Below are 23,730 nucleotides of genomic sequence, written 5' to 3'. Positions count from 1 at the left end.
AGGGAGGGGAGAAAATGGCAGCGGGTCACGTGACAGGGGGGCGGTGGGGGGGAGGACCGGGGGCGGCGCCGCGGCCATCGCTCGGCGGGCGGCTGGGCTGAGCTCGGCTCGGGGGGCCCGGCGGCATGCAGAGCGTCATCAACACGGTGAAGGGGAAGGCCCTGGAGGTGGCCGAGTACCTCACCCCCGTGCTCAAGGTGCCGCAGGGGGCGGGCAGGCGCTGGAGGCGGTAACGGGGCGGCGCTGAGCCGTGCCCCCCCCTCCCCAGCGTGAGCCCGCGGTGGGGAAGGGGCTGCGGTGGCTCCGGGGGGAGAGCGTGGCTCCTGCGGGTGGGCGGGGGCGGCTCCTGGCCGCAGGAAGGGCAGCGGGGCCCTGGAGAGTGTCCAGGGGAGGGCTGCGAGGCTGGTGAAGGGCCTGGAGCACAAGTCCCATGAGGGGCGGCTGAGGGAGCTGGGGTTGTTTAGTCTGGAGAAGAGGAGGCTCAGGGGAGACCTCATTGCCCTCTACAGCTACCTGAAAGGTGTGGGGAGCTGGGGGTCGGCCTCTTCTCGCAGATAACTAGTGATAGGACTAGAGGGAATGGCCTCAAGTTGTGCCCGGGGAGGTTTAGGTTGGAAATGAGGAGGCATTTCTTCTCAGAAAGAGCAGTCAGGCATTGCAACGGGTTGCCCAGCGAGGTGGTGGAGTCACCGTCCCTGGGGGTGTTCAAGGAGATGTCCCTGGTGCTTACGGACACGGTTTAGTGGGTGACATTGGTGGTAGAGTGATGGTTGGACTAGATGATCTTGAAGGTCTTTTCCAACCTTAATGTTTCTATGATTCTTGCATTTAATATTTCTACTGTAATTATTTACAGTATCAATCTCTCTGCCTGTAGTTTTACAGTGTGACCTTCTGTACGCCTTATGCCTTGCAGTTTAGATCTTTGGGTTGAAGGCAGCGATACGCAATTATTATTTGAACTTGTCCCTTTGAGGTATCCTGCCTGGATAGTGGATCTTCCTAGGTTTGACCACCAATGCGTGCTGCAGTGAAGTTGTGGTGTGGAAATGTGAAGTGACGTGTTCACCACATACGCTTGTTGTTGAGCGGCTGGCACTTTATTCTACTGTGAACAGCGGAGGAATTTGTGTGACCAGATGTACAGCTAGCGGCTGGGAGACAAGGTGGACCCTCCCACGTGGGGGAGGTGATAATATGTGTATATGTTCCCTTTACAAGGGGCTTGAAATAATGCTCCTATTCCTTCAGAAAGAAACTAGGCTTGTGTCTAGCGCTAGCTTGCATACCACAGGATGCTTTAAGATGAAAAAGTGAACTATTTACCTCAGGGAACAGAGTGTGGGTATTTTACATGTTTCCTTCTGTAATTCCAGAAGCACAAGTTTGTGCATGTTGCATAATGCATGTAGTTAATGTTGAGGTTTTAAATAGTAAGCTGACTCTAGTGTGATGTTGCATAATGTGTTATCAGGAGTTCTTAGTTTTGTGGTAATCCAAATAGCTAAATTATAGCTGTTTGGGTTTCTTTGATTTTTTTGTTAACTGCATAGAGTGATACTATGATGTCTGCACAGCAGCCAGTTTGCTTTTCTTAATATTGTCCTTAAATGTCTCTTCTTTAGAGACATTATGGGAGAGAAAGGTATCAGATGTGTTCATGAAATAGGTGTGCTCATTTCCCTTTATATAACACAGGTGGTAGTGTGCACCAGGGTTAAGTGTCAAGAATAACTAGGTTAAGCAGTGGCTGGTTTTCTTTAATGCTTTCCCAATGATTGAGTAAGCTGAAGTTGTAGCCAAATATTAGGTTTCTTAACTAAAAACCTTTGTATCAATGCATTGCACTGCTGTTTGGTGCTAAGAAACAGTCCCAAAGTCCTGACTGAGAGGATCATTAAATTCTAGCTGGTTTCCCGTCTCTTACTGGTGAATGTAACACAGGGTGTAAGAAGTCTTCTTTTATTATTTGTTGATATAATTGGCTACATCAAAAAATTACTTTGAGTATGTAATCTTTTCACAATTTCCCCAGATCCTGCATCTAAGTGATTTTGTCAGGTCTTACTTATACATCTTACTAATATATTTTAATCTTATATCAGCCCAGGCAGAGGCTGCCTCCAAGTTGCTTCAGAGATCTGTGTGGACTGAGCTAGTTGCAAGATGAAAGTCTTGCAGATACTTTTATTTACCAGTAAAGTGAGTATGTTGATTTGCCAGCAGAACTCACAATTTCTGACTTTTTTTTTATTGCAGGAGTCCAAATTTAAAGAAACTGGAGTAATTACACCTGAAGAAGTAAGTACTTAGAACCTTTGAAATATTAGTACTTCTATATTTTCTAAATACAACTTTTACTCACAATGATCATGCTCATCTCAAACTGTTTACGCCTTTGCCAGTTCCTTCTTGAAACAATTTCCATGCTGTGGAAGTTCTAAATGGCCTTGTTACTCTTCAGGTGAAGTAGATCAACAGCAGAATTCTTCTCGAAATGCAGCGTGGCATCTGAATGTGGATTGTCCTTTCCTGTATTACATCCTAAAACACTAATAAGGAAGCTCGTGCTGGGTCAACAACTCCATATATATCATGGAAGTAAACAGGAATATGTTTGTTTCAAAGGTCTTTTCCATAAGCAATTCAAAGGAGAACTTGTACTACTGTGTCTTGGAAACAGTCCTCTCTTTCTTCTCTTTCAGTTCCTTCCAAGGCTGTGGCTAAATCATTATATATGCTTGTTCACAGCAAGCATCCCTCTCCCAACCCCAAGAGGCTGCTTCAGAGTGATTGTGTTTTGGTTTAATGCCAAGCAGTTGTAGTTTTTAAAGGAGTTTGCTGTGAACAAAAACCAACAAGAATTTTTCTAAAATATTAGCACTGATTTTGCAGTGCTATTTAGGCTTCCCTGTGCTGCTTTTTTCATGTTAAAATGCTGTTGTTCTGAAAATACGTTGTCTTTACAGAGGTATAAGAACAGTGTCCAGACTGTTAGGTAGAATGAAAGAAAAATGAGACAGCGTACAAACGTGAAGATGGGAGAGAACAAATTATAACTGGTACAGGTAGTGTATGTGGGCAAAAGTGTCTTTCCTAATGTTGGTAGCAAGCATTTTTCTGCTCTGTTGCAAGGCATGCAAGCACTTGTGGTTTCTGTGATCCATGGGAGTACTACTCAGAAAGACAGGCTTAGCAACATGGTGTTCTGATAATTGTGTGTGTATAGGTGTCTGTGTATTTTACATACTGATGTATTATAGATAAAAACTGTTTACAGATAAAGTAGATACATCTACTAATGTTTAATTCCTCTGTGATATGTAGGAGAGAACTTTGCAATAGGACTGAAAGACAATATACTTTCTATAGAACATAGCAAGAACCACGCTGAGTTAGATTAAACTGCAGCATTTAAACACCAGTAAAAGAATGCAAGTAGTATGTGTTATAAACATAGATGCTGATAGGATGAATAGAACAGGTCCTTCAAAGCCATGTTGAAGGGAAATCGTTATACAGCAAGACTGTTTGTCTTGTTAAACTTAGATAGGACAGGAGCATGATCTGCTGATTGTCCCTTTGACAGTCTTTCCCATTCCCTGATGATTTTGATCTTGATATAGTAGTGATTGCTAGAGAACTGATATCAGCTGTGATGATGCTAGGATGTTATCTTTGAATGAGTTTGGATTTTGTGAGTAATGAATCTCAGTTTAACCTGCTCTGCCTGTATCTTAGTCTGAGACACTCACCATTGTGATAAACTGTGTGGCTCTTGTGGCTTGTCTCTGAAGAGGAGTCTATTAGTGATAAGGCTAATGATGACTGATCAAATTCAACATCTGTATTTTTTTCATTTATCAGTGTAGTTGATTTAATTTTAGCAAATTCTTGCCTGTCATGAGTTCTTGCTAGCTAATACCTCAGAAAGGTAGCCGTTTTCATTTCATATGTAAGTACAGACAAATCTCAAATTGTTTTCTTGCCACTTTTGCTGTACCAATTCCGGTATGGTAATGTTAGTGCTTTAGAAATAGAAAGTGAAACCAACTAGTTTAATTATGCTGTTTAGGCTGAAGAAAATGGAGAAGAAATTTAAGTATTGTTTTTAGTTTTTTGCATTCATAGACTTCCAAAGAATGCTTTGAATTTTTCATCTTAAATAATGTCCTTCAACATTGGAACTACAAACACTGTTCCAATTCTCTGAACAGAGAATTTTAAATGATTTTAAAGTTTCATGTGTTATTTATTATTAGGTAAACCCTAATGTGTTTTTTTTTTAATTTCCATGTGTATTGGAAGAGATTACTGTTTTCTTTAAAGTGAATATTTCACTTTAGCTAGAGATTTTTCATGGAAAGTGGCTGAAAGAAATCACTTTTGCGGAGATTAAATCTGCTAATCTGCTTGCAATACATGTTGTGGTATTTTATGTGATTCTGTGATACCTAGATGATTCTGTGATTCTACTACACCGATGTGCCTTGCATTGGCAGGCACTCCAAGCCTACTGTGTCACTCCATAACAGCTTGTAGTCAGCCTGGAAGTACATTATTGTAACCTGGTGTTTTAAGACAAAGCGATTGCAGGAGTAGGCATGCACCTTCTTTTCAAAAGGCACTAATGCATAGAGCACACAAATTGCTATCCTTAAATGCAGGTTCACCTTCTCCAATTTGTGTAGGAAAAACTAAGTCCAGTGGGTTAGAATTTGCTGTGTGGATTTTGACTTGGTATGCAAGTCTAGTACAGCATATCCAATATAGCTTTGAAAAGGTGATGTGATTTTAAAAAAGCTGTTTTGTCTGATAATAAGAACAAGTGGAGTGAAGATTTTTAAAAGCTATTTCTTCATAATAAAGTTCTACACAAGTTTTTCTCAATGTTCGAAGTACTTGGTTATCCATATCTAGTAAACATTAGTCGGTGATACATGGTGACGGTCATTATCTAAAGCATACTATTTATTCTTCTGTTGCAGTTCTCTCACTAGTTCAATGAAATGGTGACAATCTCACGTCCTCTCTTGCTGCAAAATTGTTTTGAACACTAGAAGAGAAACATCTTGTAGCTGAAACTCAAGTGAAATACAGAAATACCTCTTTTGGTTTGGTTTTAGGGGAAAGCTTAAGTTCAAGTATTCATCTTCTCATATTAATCTCGAGTGTCTTTGTAAAACTTTGAAGAGTAGCAAAGAAAAGCAGCTTATTCATTACAGAGTAAACAGTGTTACTTGGCCTAGGAAGCAGTGCTTAGTATGCATTTCCTTCAGGTGAAGTTACTTTAGTCTTTATGATTAGCTGAAAAATTGGTAAAGCATCAAAATAATATAAACTGATATTGTAAATAAGAACTATCAGAGGAATACATGAGTGAAATATTACTATTACGGAAATTGCTTCCTTACTCTGTATTTAACAGTACTTTATTTTTTTTGTCTTAACAGTTTGTTGCAGCTGGAGATCACTTAGTTCACCACTGTCCTACTTGGCAATGGTAAGCAAAATCAAAATAATTAAGGAAAGTTAGCATCCCTACTTATGCTTTTGTGTGTTTCCATTGGATACAATTCATCATTTCAGAATAATACACTGACTCTTGCAGTAGAACTTATGCTATTTCTGTGATGAAGTGATATGAACTGTAAGTCAAGCAGGTCTTATTTATTGTTCTGTGTAGTGGTAGTGGAAATGAGGATTTGTTCGGGGATCTTTTATTTGTTTCCCAAAGGCTCTAGAGAAAATAAGCTAGTGTATACCATGCATGCTTTCAGTGTTCAGCTGCAGCATCAGTGTGTCTCCCTGAGTTTGTCTTAGTAATGGTGATTGAAAAAGCAAAGGCCATGTCCAACTGAAATTGCTGAGAACAAGTTGTATTTGGTATATTTTAAACAAAAGCTTGTTGGTTAAATATTTTCAAGTTGGCCCACATCAGCTAACTTTGCTGTGCTTGCCCTCAGAAATCCCTTATCTTTTGTGTATGGTAAGGGTGCAAGTAAGGTACTTATGTTTTATTAATGTCTTGCATTATAAAACTAATCAGTCTGTGCAGTTGGTATCATCAAGGTTCTTGGCTCTATACCGGGCCATGAACAGATGAAGGAGGAATTGTTATACATGAATCATTGTTTCTTGCCTTTTTACTGTCTCCTTCAGAGAAAATGTTTAATCAGGTCTGTGTGTCAGCAGTTGGCAACAGGCTATTTAGAAGCTTAGACTCTTATTCCAAACCAAAAAACACTGAAGGCGAAAGCAAGTGCTTAAATAATGTGAGTTCTGGTGACTATTGCCAGTTTGACTATCTTTACAAGTCTTTCTTGCTTTTTCTGAAGTTAATCCCTACAAACACTTGGGACTATGTTGTTGCTGATCCTAGTACGTTTCATATAGACTAGATTCCTCTGTCAACCCATCTTTGCTTGTAGTTCCTAAGTAGTTAGTGAATCAGCAAATAGTTTTTGATCCAAGACTTTGTAGTTTAGGAGTGGCCAACCTTTTTGACCTCATACCTAGATCAAAATCTCTCTGTAGCCAAGAGTAAAGTCATAGCAAACAAATTCTGAGAAAAGGGCAAGAGAAGTATGTAGAATGTTCTTTGTATAAGTTGAAAATAGGGTTCTTTTGCACATCATCAAATTCTCAACCTTTTATGGTGCACTTCATTTTGCAGGGCTTCAGGAGAAGAACTAAAAGTCAAGGCTTATCTGCCAACAGACAAACAGTTTTTGGTAACTAAAAATGGTAAGGCTGAAGTTTAAATATAAGTGTTCTTAGGATTGATAGCATGATTGATTGTGCTATCAACTCTACTGATTGTCTGTATTGACAGGGGAAGCAAATATCTTGCACTTTGGATGTTTTGGCTTTGGGATATTAAAAAAAAAAAAAATCCTGCACATCTAAAATCTCTTCTTTAGACCAGTTGCTACTAGGGCTTTATACTAGTAATGCAGTTTGCCTTACTGAAGTAGAAATGAAGCTTAAGTATCATAAAACCTCCTTATCTGCCTGTTTATTTTTTTCATGCCCTTCAGCTCACATTCAGTTTCTAAAACGAAAATAGCTTTATTTTCCTCTTTTTTGGGAAAACCTGGGTTATGGAAGTGTACCTAGAATGTCTTTCATGGTGACACCAATGCTTCTAGTTCAGATGTGTAACTAATGTTAGTATTCCTTTCAATAGCAGTGATATAAAATACATTTTTAAATCAAATTTTGATCAGATTCACAGTTATATATATATATAATATTTGTGATTACTACCTTTTTAATAAAATGCGTGAGAAAGATAAGGTTGCAACACAATCACGGCAAAATCATTTTCTTGAGAGATCTTGTATCAAAATATGTCAAGGTAATGTCATTAGAAGTACTTGCAGAACTGAAGGGATCCTGAAGAGATTTGTACTTGCAATGGGTTGTAATTTCATCCTTTGATTTCACTTGCAGGCTTTCAGAGTCTTGCAGGGAACTGTCATGTGAAAATGCTAATAGTAGTGTTGGACAGACTTTGCTGAGATGGTCTTGATGGCTGCATGGCCAACTTTATTTCTCTTTTCTCCTGCTTCCAGGGTCCCACATTGCTGTGGCCCTTCTAGGACACCTTATAAAAGGTTTCCTGTTCATGCCATCCATGCTGGTAATGATGCATTGGCCTACCCCATGAGTAGAAGTTATGGGCTAAGGGTGAAACCAAGAGCCATGCTACAGACCTCATTTTGGAAGTGTGGACAACCTCTCTTCACTCTTTCATACCCTCTCTTTCTGAAAATGAGCATTTTTGACATAGTTCTTGCTTTCTGCATTCTTCCTGTTAATTTTTCTGAAAACTTTGTTTAAATCTGTGCTTGAACAGTGATGTAATGCATGTGACTGAAGTTAGTCTAAATAACGTATTAATTCTAACCTCTTCCAACCTTTGAGATAATTAACATGATAAATTAGCTATGCTTAATAATTGCTGATGTAAACTTTTAGCAGAAGACAAATCAATTCAGTAAACTGGTGCTGATATAAGCAAAGTTGTTCTTGGACTAGAAATGTTTTGGTGATGTGAAGAGAACTAGTAGGTTGTCTCCAGTTGTTAGCAAATGAATAGGCAGCCTAAGGAGACATGAGAGGTTAGCTTTTCTGATCCTCGTGAGTTTGGATGAAAATGTTCTAGTGGGTTGCAAGAATAAGCTTTTTCCGGTCACTGCAAGTGATGCACTGCAATGAGATAAAACACCTCTTACCATATTTAAGTTTGTGCTTTTGCGTTTGAAATATAGCTCTAGAATTCCTTAAATAAGGATATGTGAGAGACTACCGTATTTCAGAAGGCTTTGTATGATAACTTCATACTTCCATCTGATTTTGTATAGAATGGCTGCAATCATTTTGATGTGCGATTTTTTTGCAGTTCCGTGCTACAAAAGATGTAAGCAGATGGAGTACTCAGATGAGCAGGAAGCAATTATAGAAGAAGATGATGGTGATGGGGGATGGGTAGACACCTTTCACAATGCAGGTATTCAAAGTCTCGCTTCAAACTTTGCATTTGGTAATTGATAAGATAATCAGTTTCCACTATTAGAAGGTAAAATCTTTCTCAGATGGCTATGTTCCATTATCTAATCTGGGAAAAATAAGTTACAGTGCCAGCTACCCACTTGCTCTGTACATGGCTGCTTAGGTATTTAACTGTGTGCTTGTATGCCTGAAATAGGCTGCTTTTCAGGGGGGTTTGGTTGACAGTATTTTATTATTCTCTTATTAAAGTTCAAGTAAGTTATTGGTGGGTCGAAGAGCTGTGTACCAGTTCGTTCCTTAAAAAGATCTTGTTTAGAGAATATTGCTTTAAAATATTAATTTGAAGAATGTGCTAACTTCTGCCTTTTAGTAAGGTTGTATGTGAAGCACGCTGAGATCCTTTAGCTTAATGATGACCCAAAGAAACTTTAATTACTGTAGTATTTCACATTTTGTTAATTTGTTGCGTTTGAGTTAAAAGGGGAAATCATTAGAAAATAACTCTTATTTTAGTATCTGAGGTCGACTAGGGGGCTGAAAAAGAAAAATTAAATACAGTGATCACTGTGAGATATGATCTTTCTCATAGGAAATCTTCAGATGGGCTTGCATTTATAATAAAGACTAAAATTACTGTTTACGTGAATTTGTCTCATTAGTCTTTCTGGCAGAACCTCTTAAATCATATTTCTCTTCTCTGAGAACTGGCAATTTTATTAGTTTTAGTCTTTCTTCATGTTTTGTCATAAGTTCATCAACTTGTCTTCCAATGATGCTGTCTCCTACCATTTCCAAGGTTAGAATATACTTCAGTCAGTACTTATTTTCTTTGGTGTATTTCATTTTGCTGTAATCTGGTAGATGTTCTCACTAAGCTGTTCAGCCAGGCTGGGGAGAGGAGGAGTGAAAGAAGATATCCTTTTTTCTTTTATATATATGTTTTTGATTGCTGGCAACTCTTAAATGCATTGCTGTTCATAATACAACACCCCCAAAGAAATCTTTTGACAAAGCTTTGTCATATTGTTGAATTAAGTATGCGTTCCCCTTTCCTGCTTTATCAAGTTTGGTTGGTTTTTAGGGTAGACTGATTTTGGTCACCATGCTGGGCTAGCACAGCTGTAAGACTCTTGACTAGACTAGCCACGTTTCCGAACACTGTCAGAAGAGACAATTTATTTCCACCTGTCTGCATTTATATGCTTTATAGCAACATATTTTTCTGGTGGGTGGGAAAAACTCTCTGAACAATCACACAGCCACTGGAAATGCATTGTTTCCCAGCAGTGTTGGCCTGGCATATCTGTTTCCCAAACAGTTGAGGTCCATTTGTGCATTCCTGGTGGGCAGTAATTTGGTTCCAGGTTTATTCTCCATAATGATCAATTTCTCATCTGAAGAGCTAATAAGATGCGTATACTGTGTCAAAGCAGATGTTGGCATGTATCCCAAAGAGCAGCAGATGAGAGCTGCATTAAAACTAGGAACGTAACAGGGAGGTACTGAAGAGTTGATACTACTGTGATTTGGGGTGGCTTTTTTTTACCACTGCTTCCTCAGCTAAAAGCATTGTGTCCTGCCATGATATTGCTTTGTCATGAACACTTTGCTTTCAAGATGCTTCAGAAGTACTCACAAATGCATGCCTTCATCACAAAGCTGAGTGCTATTGTGATGTGAATGCCTATGCTGAACTCATTTTTTGTGTAAAAACTCCTTAAAATAAAAATCCAAATTACTTTGCAGTGTTCCATCAACAAAATTTGCTTGAAATACAAGAACTGTGCTGTTGTGTTCTGCGTTAACAGTATGGTGTCATTATGGATGTCCATCTCCAAGCATACTTCCAACACCAAATAAACAGCTTTTCAAGTATCTAAAATTGTTGTGACATTTAACTGGAAAAATCATATGCTGCTTTGAGACCTCTGCAACCTCTCAACCTATTTCTGTGGTGTTCTGTGACAAAGAAACAACAACTTTAATGCAAACTTCTTGTTCAATTAACAGGTATAGTGGGTGCAACAGAAGCAGTTAAGGAGATCACACTAGACAGTAAGGTATTTGTTTTGAAATTTCTCTTGCTTTATTACAGGATGTAAAGGTAATAGAAATCTTATCTTCAGCAATCTAGTATTGTTTCTAAAAGTTTAAAAGACACTTTTGTCACTAGATTTGTTGCAGGTACTCATTGATATTTAAAGCCCATGATAGTAGTTTAAGCATGTGTATCTCCTCATTACCATGTGTTTACCAAAGCAGTGATCCTATTGCAATGTCTTTAGCTAGTCTGCCAGAATTCTACAAACTGAAAATGATACTGTGTTTACAGTGGTAGATACTGTCCTTGTGTCTCAAGAATCTAATGTTTGGAGAGCCAGTGTAAAGAAATCTTTATTTGGGAAGAATAATGCAGGAGCATAAAGTATTTATTCATAATGTTTAAATACTACTGCAAGCAAAGTTTAAACACATTAGGTCCTATTTGACAAACTGGTGTCCTCACATCCACATGAAGAACTGAAATTGTTTAAATATCTTATAAAGTCATCACTATCGGTACTTTTCCAAAAAGTCACTCTGTAGCAGGAGCCAAATCTGAAACTTAAGCCCTTGGGAAACAGTTGGAAAAAAAGTGAGGGATGTGTGTATGTACGTATTTCTTAATGCGCTTAAGAGAGCCAAAGACAAAGTGCTTTAAAATTAGCTGATGGCTCGAGTGGAGTTCCATCTATGCCTTATGAGAATTTGTGAAACTATCCAACCATAAATCGTTAGATTCTGAAGTTTAAGGGGAAAGAGAATGGGCTCCCACGTGTTACTGCACAAATTGTAAACAACTCAAAACACTATTGATATGATGAACTGTGAAATTCAACCATTTCAAATGGAATTGTGCTGAACATAGTAAAAATACTGCTTTTTCACAACTCCGTTACATAAGGGTTGAAGAAACAGTCTTAATGAATACCTAAAAGTGATCTGTTTTTACAAAACATAGTACTTTTAGAATATTATTGTGATGCGTAACTGTTGTAATATGACTTGGATTTCCATTTTTATATTTGGTATGCAGAAAAAATCTGCTTGTTGTATAGTACATCATTTCTTGGAGCACAAGTCCAATCCAGAATGACAAATCCTTTTATGATAATATACTGTTTCCAAAGTACTTGACAAAGTATTTTTGTACTGGTTGTTTTTTTTTCCAGTGAGGAAACCAGTCTGGTGATACTTACAGCTAGAGCAGTTTCTAATTCTTATCATTTTGAGTATTGTCCTAAAGTCTTCATGAAACTAGCATAAATTGAGACCTCCCCCTTCTAAATTTCTCTAGAATCGTCTGTTGGATTCAAATGTTATGTATCAGCACAAAATTAGGCCGAGGGCTTGTGTCATTCTTCACTTCTGTTGGACTCTTTTATATCATTGTTTGAGGAAACAAAAAGTGATACCTTTTGGGGCTCTTAAATGTTTCAGAAATAATTATGGAACTGTTGCACGGTTGTTTGTGGATTAATTCACACAAAATATTAATCTACATGTTTAGTCATTACCTTTCATTTGAGGTAGGTGGATTATTTGAAAAGAAATTGACTGTTTAATATCATGTCTACTCATTGCTTTTAGGAATACAGTCATCCTGGACTACAAAGTCAAAGGAGAAATTTGTAGTGGATTTTTAGTGTTATGCTAGGATTTTGAAACTAAGCTTGTTTAATAAGCAAGTATGTGAGTTCGGTATAGTTGTTAATATTGTAGGAGTTATTTTTCTGCATAGTTCAGCTGACTGGACCTAAACTTGCTGGAGCTGTAAAACTGTGTTGATGTAGCTTAAACGCTGTTGTCTTAAAACAGTGCTTTCAATTTAACTTCTAAAGGATAATATAAAAATACCAGAGCGTTCAGCATCCTGTGAAGATGATGATGAGGAAGATGAAGGGGAAGCTGCAGACATGGAAGGTATTTCCTTAAATTGAATGAGAGGGTGTATTTATTTCAGGTCTTTCACTATAGCGGTACACTCTAAGAAAATACTACTTTTCTTTTTTTTACAGAATGCATGCCAAAAAAAAAAAAAGCAGGTCCATGTTTTTATCTTTTTAATGGTCTTATTGATGCATGTTTACTCTAACTTGTGTGATGAAATCTCTGTGAATGTTGAGTGGCAAATTAGTTTGAGTAGCAGCACAGATGCAAACAAAAAATGGGGATTATGGCACAGCTTCATTCTGGCTTCATACCTACATTTAATCTGTCTACTAAAAACTACTCGTTTAAGGATTGTTCATCATGTACTTGTTATAGTCTTTTGTCAAATTGTGTTAAAAGGTATAATGTGGTTTAGGGGTTGGGAGATCTCCCTGAATAACGCATCTTTAGGTATGTGTGGATATTTTTTAATGGAGTTGTTTATGAATGGGAAATATGACAGCTAACTATGAGCTGAACACGGAATTTTATGGGTCTTCTTTTCAGAGTATGAAGAAAGTGGGCTATTGGAGACAGATGATGTGAGTGAACAGTTCTGTCTTGTCTGTTGCAACGCTTATCACCAATATGAGCAGAAAATAAAAATAAGGATGACAAATATTTCACATAAGCTTATAATAAGTGGTGGGATTTCTGAGCTTGGTTTCCTGTGGATTTGTCTCCTGCCAATCTACCCTAGCTCTTAGGTCCTGAAAGATTTTGGTTACAGTAATTTTGCTTTCTTTGTTGATCTGCTTTGCTCTGCTTACATGCAATGTTCTATTCACAAGAATTATAAAGTGCAGTGATTGTTCTTGAGGCTCATATGTGATGAATTGAGTGGCTTGTGGGTTCAACTGACTACATGGATGCTGGAGTGTAATGAGGGAAAACAGAGAGCGTGGTTATTTGGGGTACTTGCTTAAGGTCTGTGACACCTGCATAAACTGAGACCTCTCTGCCTTCTGAATTTCATTGGAATCGTCAAAAAGTTCAAAAGTTATTGGTGAAAGAATGAAGGGGATAGGACAATGTAGTTGCATGCTTCCTTGAGAAATCAGACTTAAGGGGGGAAAAAAATTGTGTGAAATCAATATTCCTACTTTGAAGATTAAAGCAAAACCCCAAGTCCTACATCTCTTAATGTTAATTAAGAACATTAATTTCAATTTTACAGCCCTACGTAACTACTTAGGATGGGACAAGAGGGAATACAAACAAGACTGTACTAATATTATCATTTTTACTTTGAAAACCAGGCAACACTTGACACAAGACAGATTGTTGAAGTTAACAAAGCTAAAGTTGATGTTGGAGGGGAAGATGCTATTCTGCAGACTAGAACTTATGACCTCTACATCACTTACGACAAATATTACCAAACTCCAAGGCTCTGGTTATTTGGATATGATGAGGTATAGCTATATCTTTTTCCTCACCTCTGTGGCATTAGATCATGTCAAATAGAAAGGCTACTTTGTTATTGCTTTCTTATTCACTGAACAAATTCAAAGGAAGAAATGGTGAGAAAACCTGTTATACAGTCAGGGTTGCAGACAGGGCTTTGGGGGTTGCAGGAATTAAAAAATATTTCGCTGAAAAATTGTACTTAATAACCAAGCATATTTGACAGAAAGAAAATCATGTGCTGCTATTTCTTAAGCTACTAGCTGTACAGAGCTACCAGAAATAACCCCAGTCAATTTACACAAGTAAGCAGGTGTGTGTTTTCATGATCTTCGGGGGAAAAGATTAGATAAATCACTTTTCCCTTTTAATGATGAAATTTCTTGAGTTAAAGTTGTGGGGACTTACGGCTCAAGTTCCTAGATGAGAACCAGGACCTTGGTTCTCAAATATATTGACTTTACCATTCACCTTGTATATTAAAAGCAAAACTTTGTGCAGTGCTGTTTCTACACCATATGGATCTTATCGCAGTTCCTTCAATATACCTTCAGAGCTGTTGTATGTTAGATACTTGTAACTTACAGTACCTCATACGTTAGTGATGTTAGAATTGTTGAGAAGGGGCAAAAGATTCTTTGTCAGTAACGTTTTTGTTCAAATGTTCCCTTTTTTCTTGTAGCAACGGCAGCCTTTAACAGTAGAGCATATGTATGAAGATATTAGTCAAGATCACGTCAAAAAAACAGTGACCATTGAAAACCATCCTCATCTTCCTCCTCCTCCAATGTGCTCAGTTCATCCGTGCAGGTATGTCTTTGTTTCTGGTGTGATTCGGGATGCAGACATAAGGCATTTTGCTGGTCTTGTTAGGAATTTTGTTTAGATTTTCTGGCTGTATTTCTACAGGTGGCTGCCGTAGTGGTCTGCTCACTTCTGAGGGAGTGTAAAAGGCAGATAACAGCTTTTCTCGGAAGTCATTTCAGTGTTTGTTGCTGCAAGTGTATTATGAAGTTAGAGCTCTCTTCTGTGCTTAACTTGCTTTTCCTCCACTTTCCTATAGATTCCAGAAGATGGCAGACTACTAGAATGCTATAAAAAAGAGTTCTATGTGTTAATTTGCTGCATAACGTGTACTCTGGGAGAAGAAAAAAGCTATTTCAGTGTGAAATAACTTTCCTATTTTGTAATTGCTACCTTCTGCTCCTCTAGCAGTCCTTGAAATTTTATACTCATAAATAAGTCCTCTACATGCCACACTATTTGTTGAACACAAGCGCTAAACACAGTTGTTCTCAGTGTTTTGTTGCATTTTCCACATTTCTTATCCATTTTACAAGAAGTCTGTAGTTAGACTAGCTGTACAGATATTTTTTCTAACAGGTCTTTGAAGGTGTATTTCATCTTAGATGGTAGGCCTTTATCTCCTGTGAAGTGGCCTAGTGATGCAGAACCAGTATCCTGGTGTAACTCCTCAACCTCTTGGTAGTATTAAGATCTTGGAGATATGAGTTTGGGCTTCCTCTTAAAAATAAAAAATAAATACACTTTATAATCTTGCATATGTTTAAAATAAAAACAAATAAAATCCCAGTTGCCTCTTTCAGTCTTGTAAATGGCTTTGTACCTGAAGAAACACATGTGGATCTTACGTCACTAGCTGAGATGTCAAATAATTAGCTTGTCATTGACAAGCTTATGGTAGCTTTTGCAGACTCAAAACACTCTTGTTACTGGTTTAGGCAATCTTTAATTGTATTAACCATACATGTCGTGGGAAGGACATACCATTCTTAACATACAAAGAGCATGGGAGCTTTGCACCAGTGTATGGCTGCTCTTGATCTTGTTATGAAGATGTATATTCACGTACTTCAGAAGTCTGCATCTTGTCTTTCTTCCAGATCTTAGTTTTTTAACCACTGTTTTACAGCAATCTTTGCTTTCATCAAGCACTTGGGCTTATGTCTGAACAATACTGAGCAGGGAAACCAATGTACAAGTGGGAAACAGCTTTCTCCCCTGTACACCTGACTTAGAGAAATTTTTAAATAGTGAACTTCATTGTTGGTCTTTAAATCACCAGGTTTAAGACTGCAGTAACAGTAGATTTGTCAAAGCATAAGCCTTGGTACTCGAGCAGTACAGGAAGCAGAGAACTATTAGGGAAAGAATAAAATGTGGAACAGAAAATGTCATTAAGCTTCTATGATTAATGTGTGGCACCACCTAGAAATTGAATACTGCAGTACAGTTCTGGTCATCAGTTCTATAGTCTGAGGTAAAGGAAGACTAAAACTGGAAGAGGTACAAAGAGGGTGTTAGAGATAACTGCTATCAGTTATGAAGCTTCTTCCAAATAAGGAATTATTTGAATAACATGCCACCCTTCAGCTAGCAAAATGCTGCTAAGGAGGGAGTTCTGGTTTCTGTGACCTCCTCTATCACGAACTCTGCAGAAGGAGAATAAATGATAGGTGTTCATTTTTTTTCCTCTTCTAAATAGTAAAACTAGTGGCATTGAACACAACTCACTACTTGCATGCTGAAAGCCAGAAAAAGGAGTAAATTATGCATACATCTAATTAAACTAAAGTTGTTCAGGCAATATAATGAAAGAAAGTCTGTTAAGAGTTGTTACAAGTGAAGTTACAGCTTCAGTATTAGGGCATCTCTGGGCTGTGTACTGCTGGAGACTTGAAATATTTTGGGGAAGTATTACAAGGCGCTCGCTCAGGCTTCTTGGGCATGTACTATGAATTTGTCAGATAATGAGGTAGACCTCTGGTGTGATGCAAAGATTCTTGTAACATATGAAGATAGAAATCTTAGTATGTCAACCTATTTGTTACTCTGTCTTGTTTGCAGTAAGTGGGGTTTTGGAAGAAAAAAGTGCATCCAGCTCTTTGCACAGCTAGTACTTTTGAAGGAGTATCAGGTGGGATGAATGTAGGAAGGCTTAAGAGTGACTAGGAAGATGACTAACCAAAGCAAAGACAAAAAAAAAAATGCATGATGCCATGGTTCAGTTTACTCACTGCTGAAAGCCCTGCTACTAAGTTGGTTGTGAAGAAGCTTCTGTTGATGGATGCACGTTGGAGGGCACTCTGAGAACAAACAAACATGACAAGACATTTGGGCATGACAGCCCTTGTTAACTAGGTAGGGTTTGTGTAGGGCTGTGACTACAATGTAACCTGTTCAATTTTGCAAACTCCTTCGCAGAGGAAGAACCAGTTTAATGCTAGCCTGTGAACTTGGATTGAATTTTCCTTTTCTGGAAGGAGAGCTGCGAGTGTATCTTTTCATTTTTTCATGTGAAGTGAGTGAAGTTTCAGTGCCCTTGTTATGTAATCCACATCTACTCTTGAAGAAACAATTTGCATCATCAAACTTGCTGTGATTGTTCTTTTAAGAACAAAAAAGAAAATAGGTGTTGCAGTGAGACCAATTTGTCAATCTTAAATGTAGCCTTCTCAGAAACAAGGCAGTCTAGTTGACTGGCACCTGCTTGACCTGGGAAAGGCTTGAGAATGTGAAAAGTGACTGATAGCATAGCTAAAATGGATGTTTCAAATGGTTTTCTATGAATTCTATGAGACTGCTGGGTACCAGTGCTGTAAAGACCTTGGCTAAATTAGATTCTCATGCTGCTTGACTTTTGAAGCATTAGGTATGTTCTCTTGTTCTCCAAGGCGAGCTGTTCCATCTCTTTAACTTAATAAAGCTTACAGCTAAGAAAGTCTGGACTTTCGAGACTTTTTTTTTTTAAAAAAAAAGGCCCAAAGTACTGGTTTTCTTAATTTAGCTGGGAAGTTCCAGTGTTTATCTAGCTCTGCTGCTGTTGCTTCCCTACACATTACAAATATTGTGTAATGTAAGGTGTTTGGATGGCCCTAACCTTGCTTGGTTGTTCTTGTGATGCATATATCCCTTTGTCCTGCGTCAGAGAAAAGAGAGAAATAGGGTGGTGGAGTGAAGATGATTGCCATGGGCAGCTGCTTAAGATTGCTTCTATTTTGAGTAATTAGTTGAAACTGTTCATCTTGCAGCTCTGCTGGAAGATTTATTTCTTGTCAGCATTTTTATGGTACTGGCAGGAACATACTCAACTTCCTCATTAATTGCTAGAAACTGTTTTAATCACAATTCTCACTGTTCATATCAGTTCTACGAATGAACCATCGAACCAGTTAACTAGGGCAGATCAATCACTTCTGGTGGTGGTACGTGTTTTGTGAGATTTTTCTTTTTTTCCCCCAATATATCTGGATGGCCTTTATTGTTTCTTATGTGATGTCTCCCTTCCAGCTGATACTCAGAGAATGTCAATATGTCAACTTTGCTGAATTCCATTGTGAAATTTATTTCTTTAATGAAAAGTTTTAGTCGCAAAGCATAGGAGGGGGGTTCTTCGCTTAAAAAGCAAAAACTCCCAGTGAAAGCATAAATGGTTGTCTTATCAGTCTAAGAAATCAGCAGCTTTCAATTTATTTATAGCCCCTTAATGTATGGTCTTAACTCTATATATTTCAATTTCTTTTCAGTAGCAACAGTGGTATTTCTGACTTGGAATATGAATAACTCATATCAACCAATTCTTGAGGTGATTCAAGTAATACCTGAAAGTAATTTAGGGGATTTTAGTAGGTGTTTCAAATGACTGACCTATTTGTTAGCTCAAGTGATCTACAAACAGGTCCTGGAACAAGCATTGGTGAGCACCTAGTATTTAGTCACCTTGAATTAAGACAACCACTTATCTCTGGGGAGTTCTTATTCAGAGTAAAATAAAAATAATCTTTCAGCTTTGAGATTTCTAGATAGGATGTTTTAGATTACATTTCTCCCAAAGTTATCGTATTCCTTTTATATGGAGGGGGAGGTGTATGCTTCATGTTAATTCCTCAAAATTTCCTAATGGAAGGAAACCAACTTTTGAGAATTTGTAAGGTTCTTAAAAATCTGCTCCCAAGTAACTGTAAGAATGACTATTATGATGGCTGTTAAAGAATTTGAGATAACTCTAGTCCTTTTAAAAAAAAAAAAACAATTGTCATTAAGATGTATGTGATTGAACCAGTATCCTATAAAACACTTCTAACAGCTATGGGGTGGCCTGTACTCTGTGCCAGTACAAAAAATAGCCCACCATTACAGATGAGGTCAAAACTTAAGCTTTAACAGCAGTGAGCTTCCTATGTTGAAGTAACTGGCCTTGGTACCACATGCAGCATGTGTTCTGCCATGGCATCGTGAGGATCCAGAACTGCAATCAACTGTGAAGAGTAGCTGGCTTATACAGATCAGCAGCACAGTAAATGACAAATGCTGACCTTCTGTATTTCCCCAGACGTACATGTTCCTGTTTACAATGTGTCTTGGTAATTTTGCAACAGCTTCCTTCCTTGTGTTCACAGTCACTGTCAGAATGATTAACTTCAGAGGTGACTGCTGAATGCCAACAATTACTCAGTTATTTAGATTTGCATAACAACATCAAAGCGTGTTCAGTAAGTTACGCAAACTGTACTTACCACTCTTTCTAGATCTCATAGGCACATAGTTGTTCAGGATGGCTTTTTTAAACTACTATTGTTGACTAGCTTGAAGTCTTGTATAAGTGAGTGTCCACAGAACTATATGGTGCCTCTGATCATGATTGCCTGCAGAATCATGAATTTAAAATAGTGTTGATGCATAGATGAAAGTAAGGTGAGTTTGGGTTAAGAATATATAAATAAAACCTCAATTAACCATACAGTAGTTTTCTGATTTGGTATGTTCTTCATCCCATAGGTTATGAGGTAGAAGAGCTATCCTGAACACAAGACCATTATTCCTAAATTATAACTGGTCTTGAAAAGATCTGAAGTGTTCATTGTTGGAGATATTCAAAGCTAGACCAGACATCATCCCTGAGCAATCTGTTCTAGCTCACTATTCCTTGCACAGGGAGGTCGGGACTAGATGATGACCAGAGTCTTTTCTAATTCTTCTCATCTCAGTTCTTTTGTAATTCCATGTCATAGTCCTATGATCGGCTTTGTAAACAAGTATTTGTGTGGTTCATAGTAGCTCTGGTAAGTCACTGACTTAACCTCAAAGTACAGTCACATGAAGAAATGTTCATCTTCCACTGCACAGTAGTAATCTGATTTAGAGAGTTTGTCAGATTAAACCTTGGCATGATTTTAGTCATGAGTGAGCAGAAGATAATTTAGAAATTGTTGCCATAGAGCCCATGCTACAGCTGTAGCCAGGGAAAGTTTCCCTAGTCAGTCCCAGAGCAAAAAGGTGTTTTATGTAGGGATGGTTTAGCCTGGCTTTTCCAGGAAGCTTTATGAATTATGTAAGTATTTTATCTCTCAACTTAAGCAAATTTAAAAATTTAGAAGAGGCAGCAAAAAAAGTTACAGCAATCTCTAGTCATCTTCTGAAGGGTCATCTGGGAACGTCTGGTGGCTAGCTGCTTCTGGTAAGGATTACCTTTCCTGGTGCTTTCTTTGGTGTTTCACAATTAACAGATATACTAGCGGCAAGCAGAATGCCTCTCACTGTGCTACTCAGAATATATTGTAGCATAACCCATCCTCTCCTTGCCTTGTCAATGTAAGGGGCTGGCAAATAATGTTATGTTCATGACTTAATATTTTCAGTTATTGTTCGATTTCTCTTTTAATAAACTGAAAATTTCTTCCTCCTGCGCTGAAGCTAACCGTCCAAAATTTAGTTTGCGCAAAATATAATCTTACTGAAATGAAGAGGGAGTTGCTTTATCTTTAGAATATTTTTACTGTTTTTCAGGCATGCAGAAGTGATGAAGAAAATAATTGAGACTGTTGCAGAAGGTGGGGGAGAACTTGGAGTTCACATGTATCCTTTTTCATTACTGCATGGTATTTCTAGAGATTTTTTTGCACTGTAAGGAGCTGTTACCTAAGGGTTCCTAAACTGAAATACAGTGGTGTGTGAAAGCAGTAAACAACTGTTTTGGTAGTACAATAGAGTTCTGGGATGAGAACTTCTGTCCAAACAAACACCACTAATCACTTGCAGGGAGTGGGGCAGGAACCACAGGGGAAAGTAGGTAGTGTTGAAGGGACGGGTTGAGTCTCTGTACAGGTGTGAAGGAAGTAGCTGTGAGTATAGAACTGATAGTCTGATGTAAGAGGATGTATTAGGAGGTTGAGCTGGAGGTTCATAGAGTGTGGTCAGAGTTGGTACATGCTTAAGTGTAGTTTGGGAATCCATGCTATGATACTACCTTATAGTAAAGACTTAGAAATATGAGAGATCACAGAATCATCTAGGTTGGAAGAGACCTCCAAGATCACCTAGTCCAACCTCTGACCTAACACTGACAAGTCCTCCACTAAACCATATCACTAAGCTCTACATCTGAACGTCTTCTGAAGACCTCCAGGGATGGTGACTCAACCACTTCCCTGGGCAGCCCATTCCAGTGCCTAACAACCCTTTCGGTAAAGAGATGCTGCTTCTGTGTTAGATTTGGCTCTGAGATTCATTTGACAGGTGTGGAGATCCTATTACTGCTCACATGGAGTGAAGAGAATATTTGACAAACCTTGCTTTAGTAAAACACTAGGCTGACAAAGCAATGAAGATGACATCGTTCTGAGCATCAGTACGGAATGCCTAACAATTTCCTTTCAGTCAAGTGACTGGCGTTATGCTTGTAGTAATTGGTACTGTACTTTATAATTGAAATAACCGTGGTATTAAAAGCAAGTACATCCTTTCAGAACAGTAATCTAACTGCTTTGCAGCTACAAGGGAAGCAAAGGAGGGGATTACTGAGAAGCTAGAGGCCCTGAATCAGTAAAATTCATGTTCACTGAGTTGAGACTTGCTAAATTTGTGCAGCAACTGAAAACGAACTGGAAAATACATCTGGTTAGTTGAAGCTGTCTGCTTCTCAGTAGTTTGAAGTAGCTTATTTTCAAGATTTTTATTACTTTTTTTTTTTGCTATCGCTAACATAATTGAGGGTTTTTAACAGACTGTTTCGTACATCATTGTCATGTAGTTTGTGTTTGTCAAAAAATGGTCAATGAGACTGTGCCAAAGCAGTATTTCTTTCTTCTATCAAGTACCAGTATAACATAATTATCGTAAGTTGTGATTTATTTTTCTTTTTGATTGTCTGTCTGTCTCAGTCCCAATTGGACAGACACTTTAGCTTTGCGATTATCCAGCATATTCCACATTACAGATTGGGACACAACAAGTGTTTGAAGGTGACTCATAAGGGAGACTAGGAAGGCTTCAAGGAAGGCAGACTTCAAAGCTTAGCAAAGCTAATTTCTCTACTTTCCCTCATCAACAGGAAGGAGCTCTTCCAAAGAATTGTTCAGAACAGCAACTTCTTTTTCTGAGCCACCGAGGAGCCTGCTTTCCCTGCAGTTACAGGAAGGTAGCTAGGAATTAGCCTTTCTAGCTGCAGTTTACCTTGGCATTTGTTAATTACGAATATTAAGTATGTAAATGGGATCACAAACTTTTGTGTAGTTTGTAAGATTTATTGAAAGTAACTTCTGTTTCCTTGCTTTAACTTGAAAAAGAAAGGTCTGTGTATTTGGAGGAGCATCAGATGTTACTAATAGAGTTCTACTGTATAAATTTCCCAGTCTCTAACTGTATAATTTTTAAGTACTGTTTTCCTACTAGCAAGAAAAACTGTTGAGCAGACCATTGCATGTGACTGCTGGTATGTTTGCGGGTTGGGGGGTTGAGGATTTCTAGCTGCTGCACCATTTCCTTAACAACAAACACAGGTACCTTCTTATTTTCTTGAAATTTGTACAAGCAGTCATTCCGACAATAGAATATGACTACACAAGGCACTTTACGATGTAACTAAAATAAGAGAGATCGTCTATCAAATCTTTTTTTAAATAACCCTTCCATGTGACATACAACATAATACACAATTTCTGTAACTAACCTTTTATCAAGTCAATGCATTAAAATAAAATGTTCCATTACCAGCCTTTTTAATAAAAGTCTGTGTGTAATAAATAAATCACTTTCATTCCTATACATATACTGCAATAAAAGGTGGATTTCTTCTCCATAATTCTTTCAATTTCCTTTCAGCAGAAGACTGTTTTTTCCTCTAGGTTGGAAGTTAAAGTCTACTTTACTAGTAGAAGCCTAATCTTTTTGGCTTCATCCTTAAGATGATTCCTGAAAATGTGACTTACTTCTCTGATTTAAATTCACTTGAGAGACAAGTTGTTTTTTCCCGTAGTTATGAATGGTTGTTTCCTCTAATTGGCGGAAGACTTTGAAAGCTGAAGGAAAATAAGCGATGATCTTACTAGGAAAATTTAACTACGTCTTAAACTAAAGCAGTTGTAAATAACATTCTTTGAAAGGTGATTCAGATTTACACTTGAGCAAGACTAGCATTTGGAGATAGCATTTTTGGGGAGACAAAGGAGTATTAGTATGTAGCCTGTTCAACTTGTAATAAATGCAAGAACAGTCTTATTGACAAAATTACAGATGGAAGGAGGGAGAAGATTGTGTTAGAGCAGGGTTCAATCTTGACAATTTGTCCCAACCTAGACTATGCTAACTTGCAGCTTAATAGCATGATTTCCATTTTAAGTTAGTGTCCATAATGTTGTTTGAATTCAGGTATTGCAGACACATCCAGGCTTTGGCAGCTATCTTCTGCCCTATAAAATGCAAGTTCATCATTGATGAAGATGGGAGAAAAGGACTGTCATGTGTATGTCATAGCTTCACTTAGAGTCTTTGTAGCTTTCACAACAACATCTTTGTCTCACAAACATCCAACTCTCA

General features: G+C 38.0%; 1 protein-coding gene across 1 annotated transcript; it reads left to right on the top strand.

The window, feature by feature from the left end:
- The first annotated feature begins 5 nt into the window (after positions 1-5).
- Positions 6-22,922, top strand: ATG3 (autophagy related 3). Its single transcript, XM_080566439.1, has 12 exons — positions 6-197; positions 2,260-2,301; positions 5,454-5,503; positions 6,677-6,747; positions 8,408-8,515; positions 10,528-10,577; positions 12,399-12,480; positions 12,997-13,031; positions 13,749-13,904; positions 14,579-14,706; positions 20,704-20,772; positions 22,695-22,922. Exons 1-12 carry the CDS (start codon positions 126-128, stop codon positions 22,774-22,776), a joined length of 945 nt encoding a protein of 314 aa, XP_080422565.1. The 5' UTR covers positions 6-125; the 3' UTR covers positions 22,777-22,922.
- The last annotated feature ends 808 nt before the right edge of the window (positions 22,923-23,730 follow it).

This window comes from Anser brachyrhynchus (genome assembly GCF_964034855.1).
Source record: "Anser brachyrhynchus genome assembly, chromosome: 1".
Classification (NCBI taxonomy): Eukaryota; Metazoa; Chordata; class Aves; order Anseriformes; family Anatidae; genus Anser; species Anser brachyrhynchus.
Note: the sequence above shows the minus strand (reverse complement) of the source record. Positions and strands in the feature narration are given on the sequence as shown.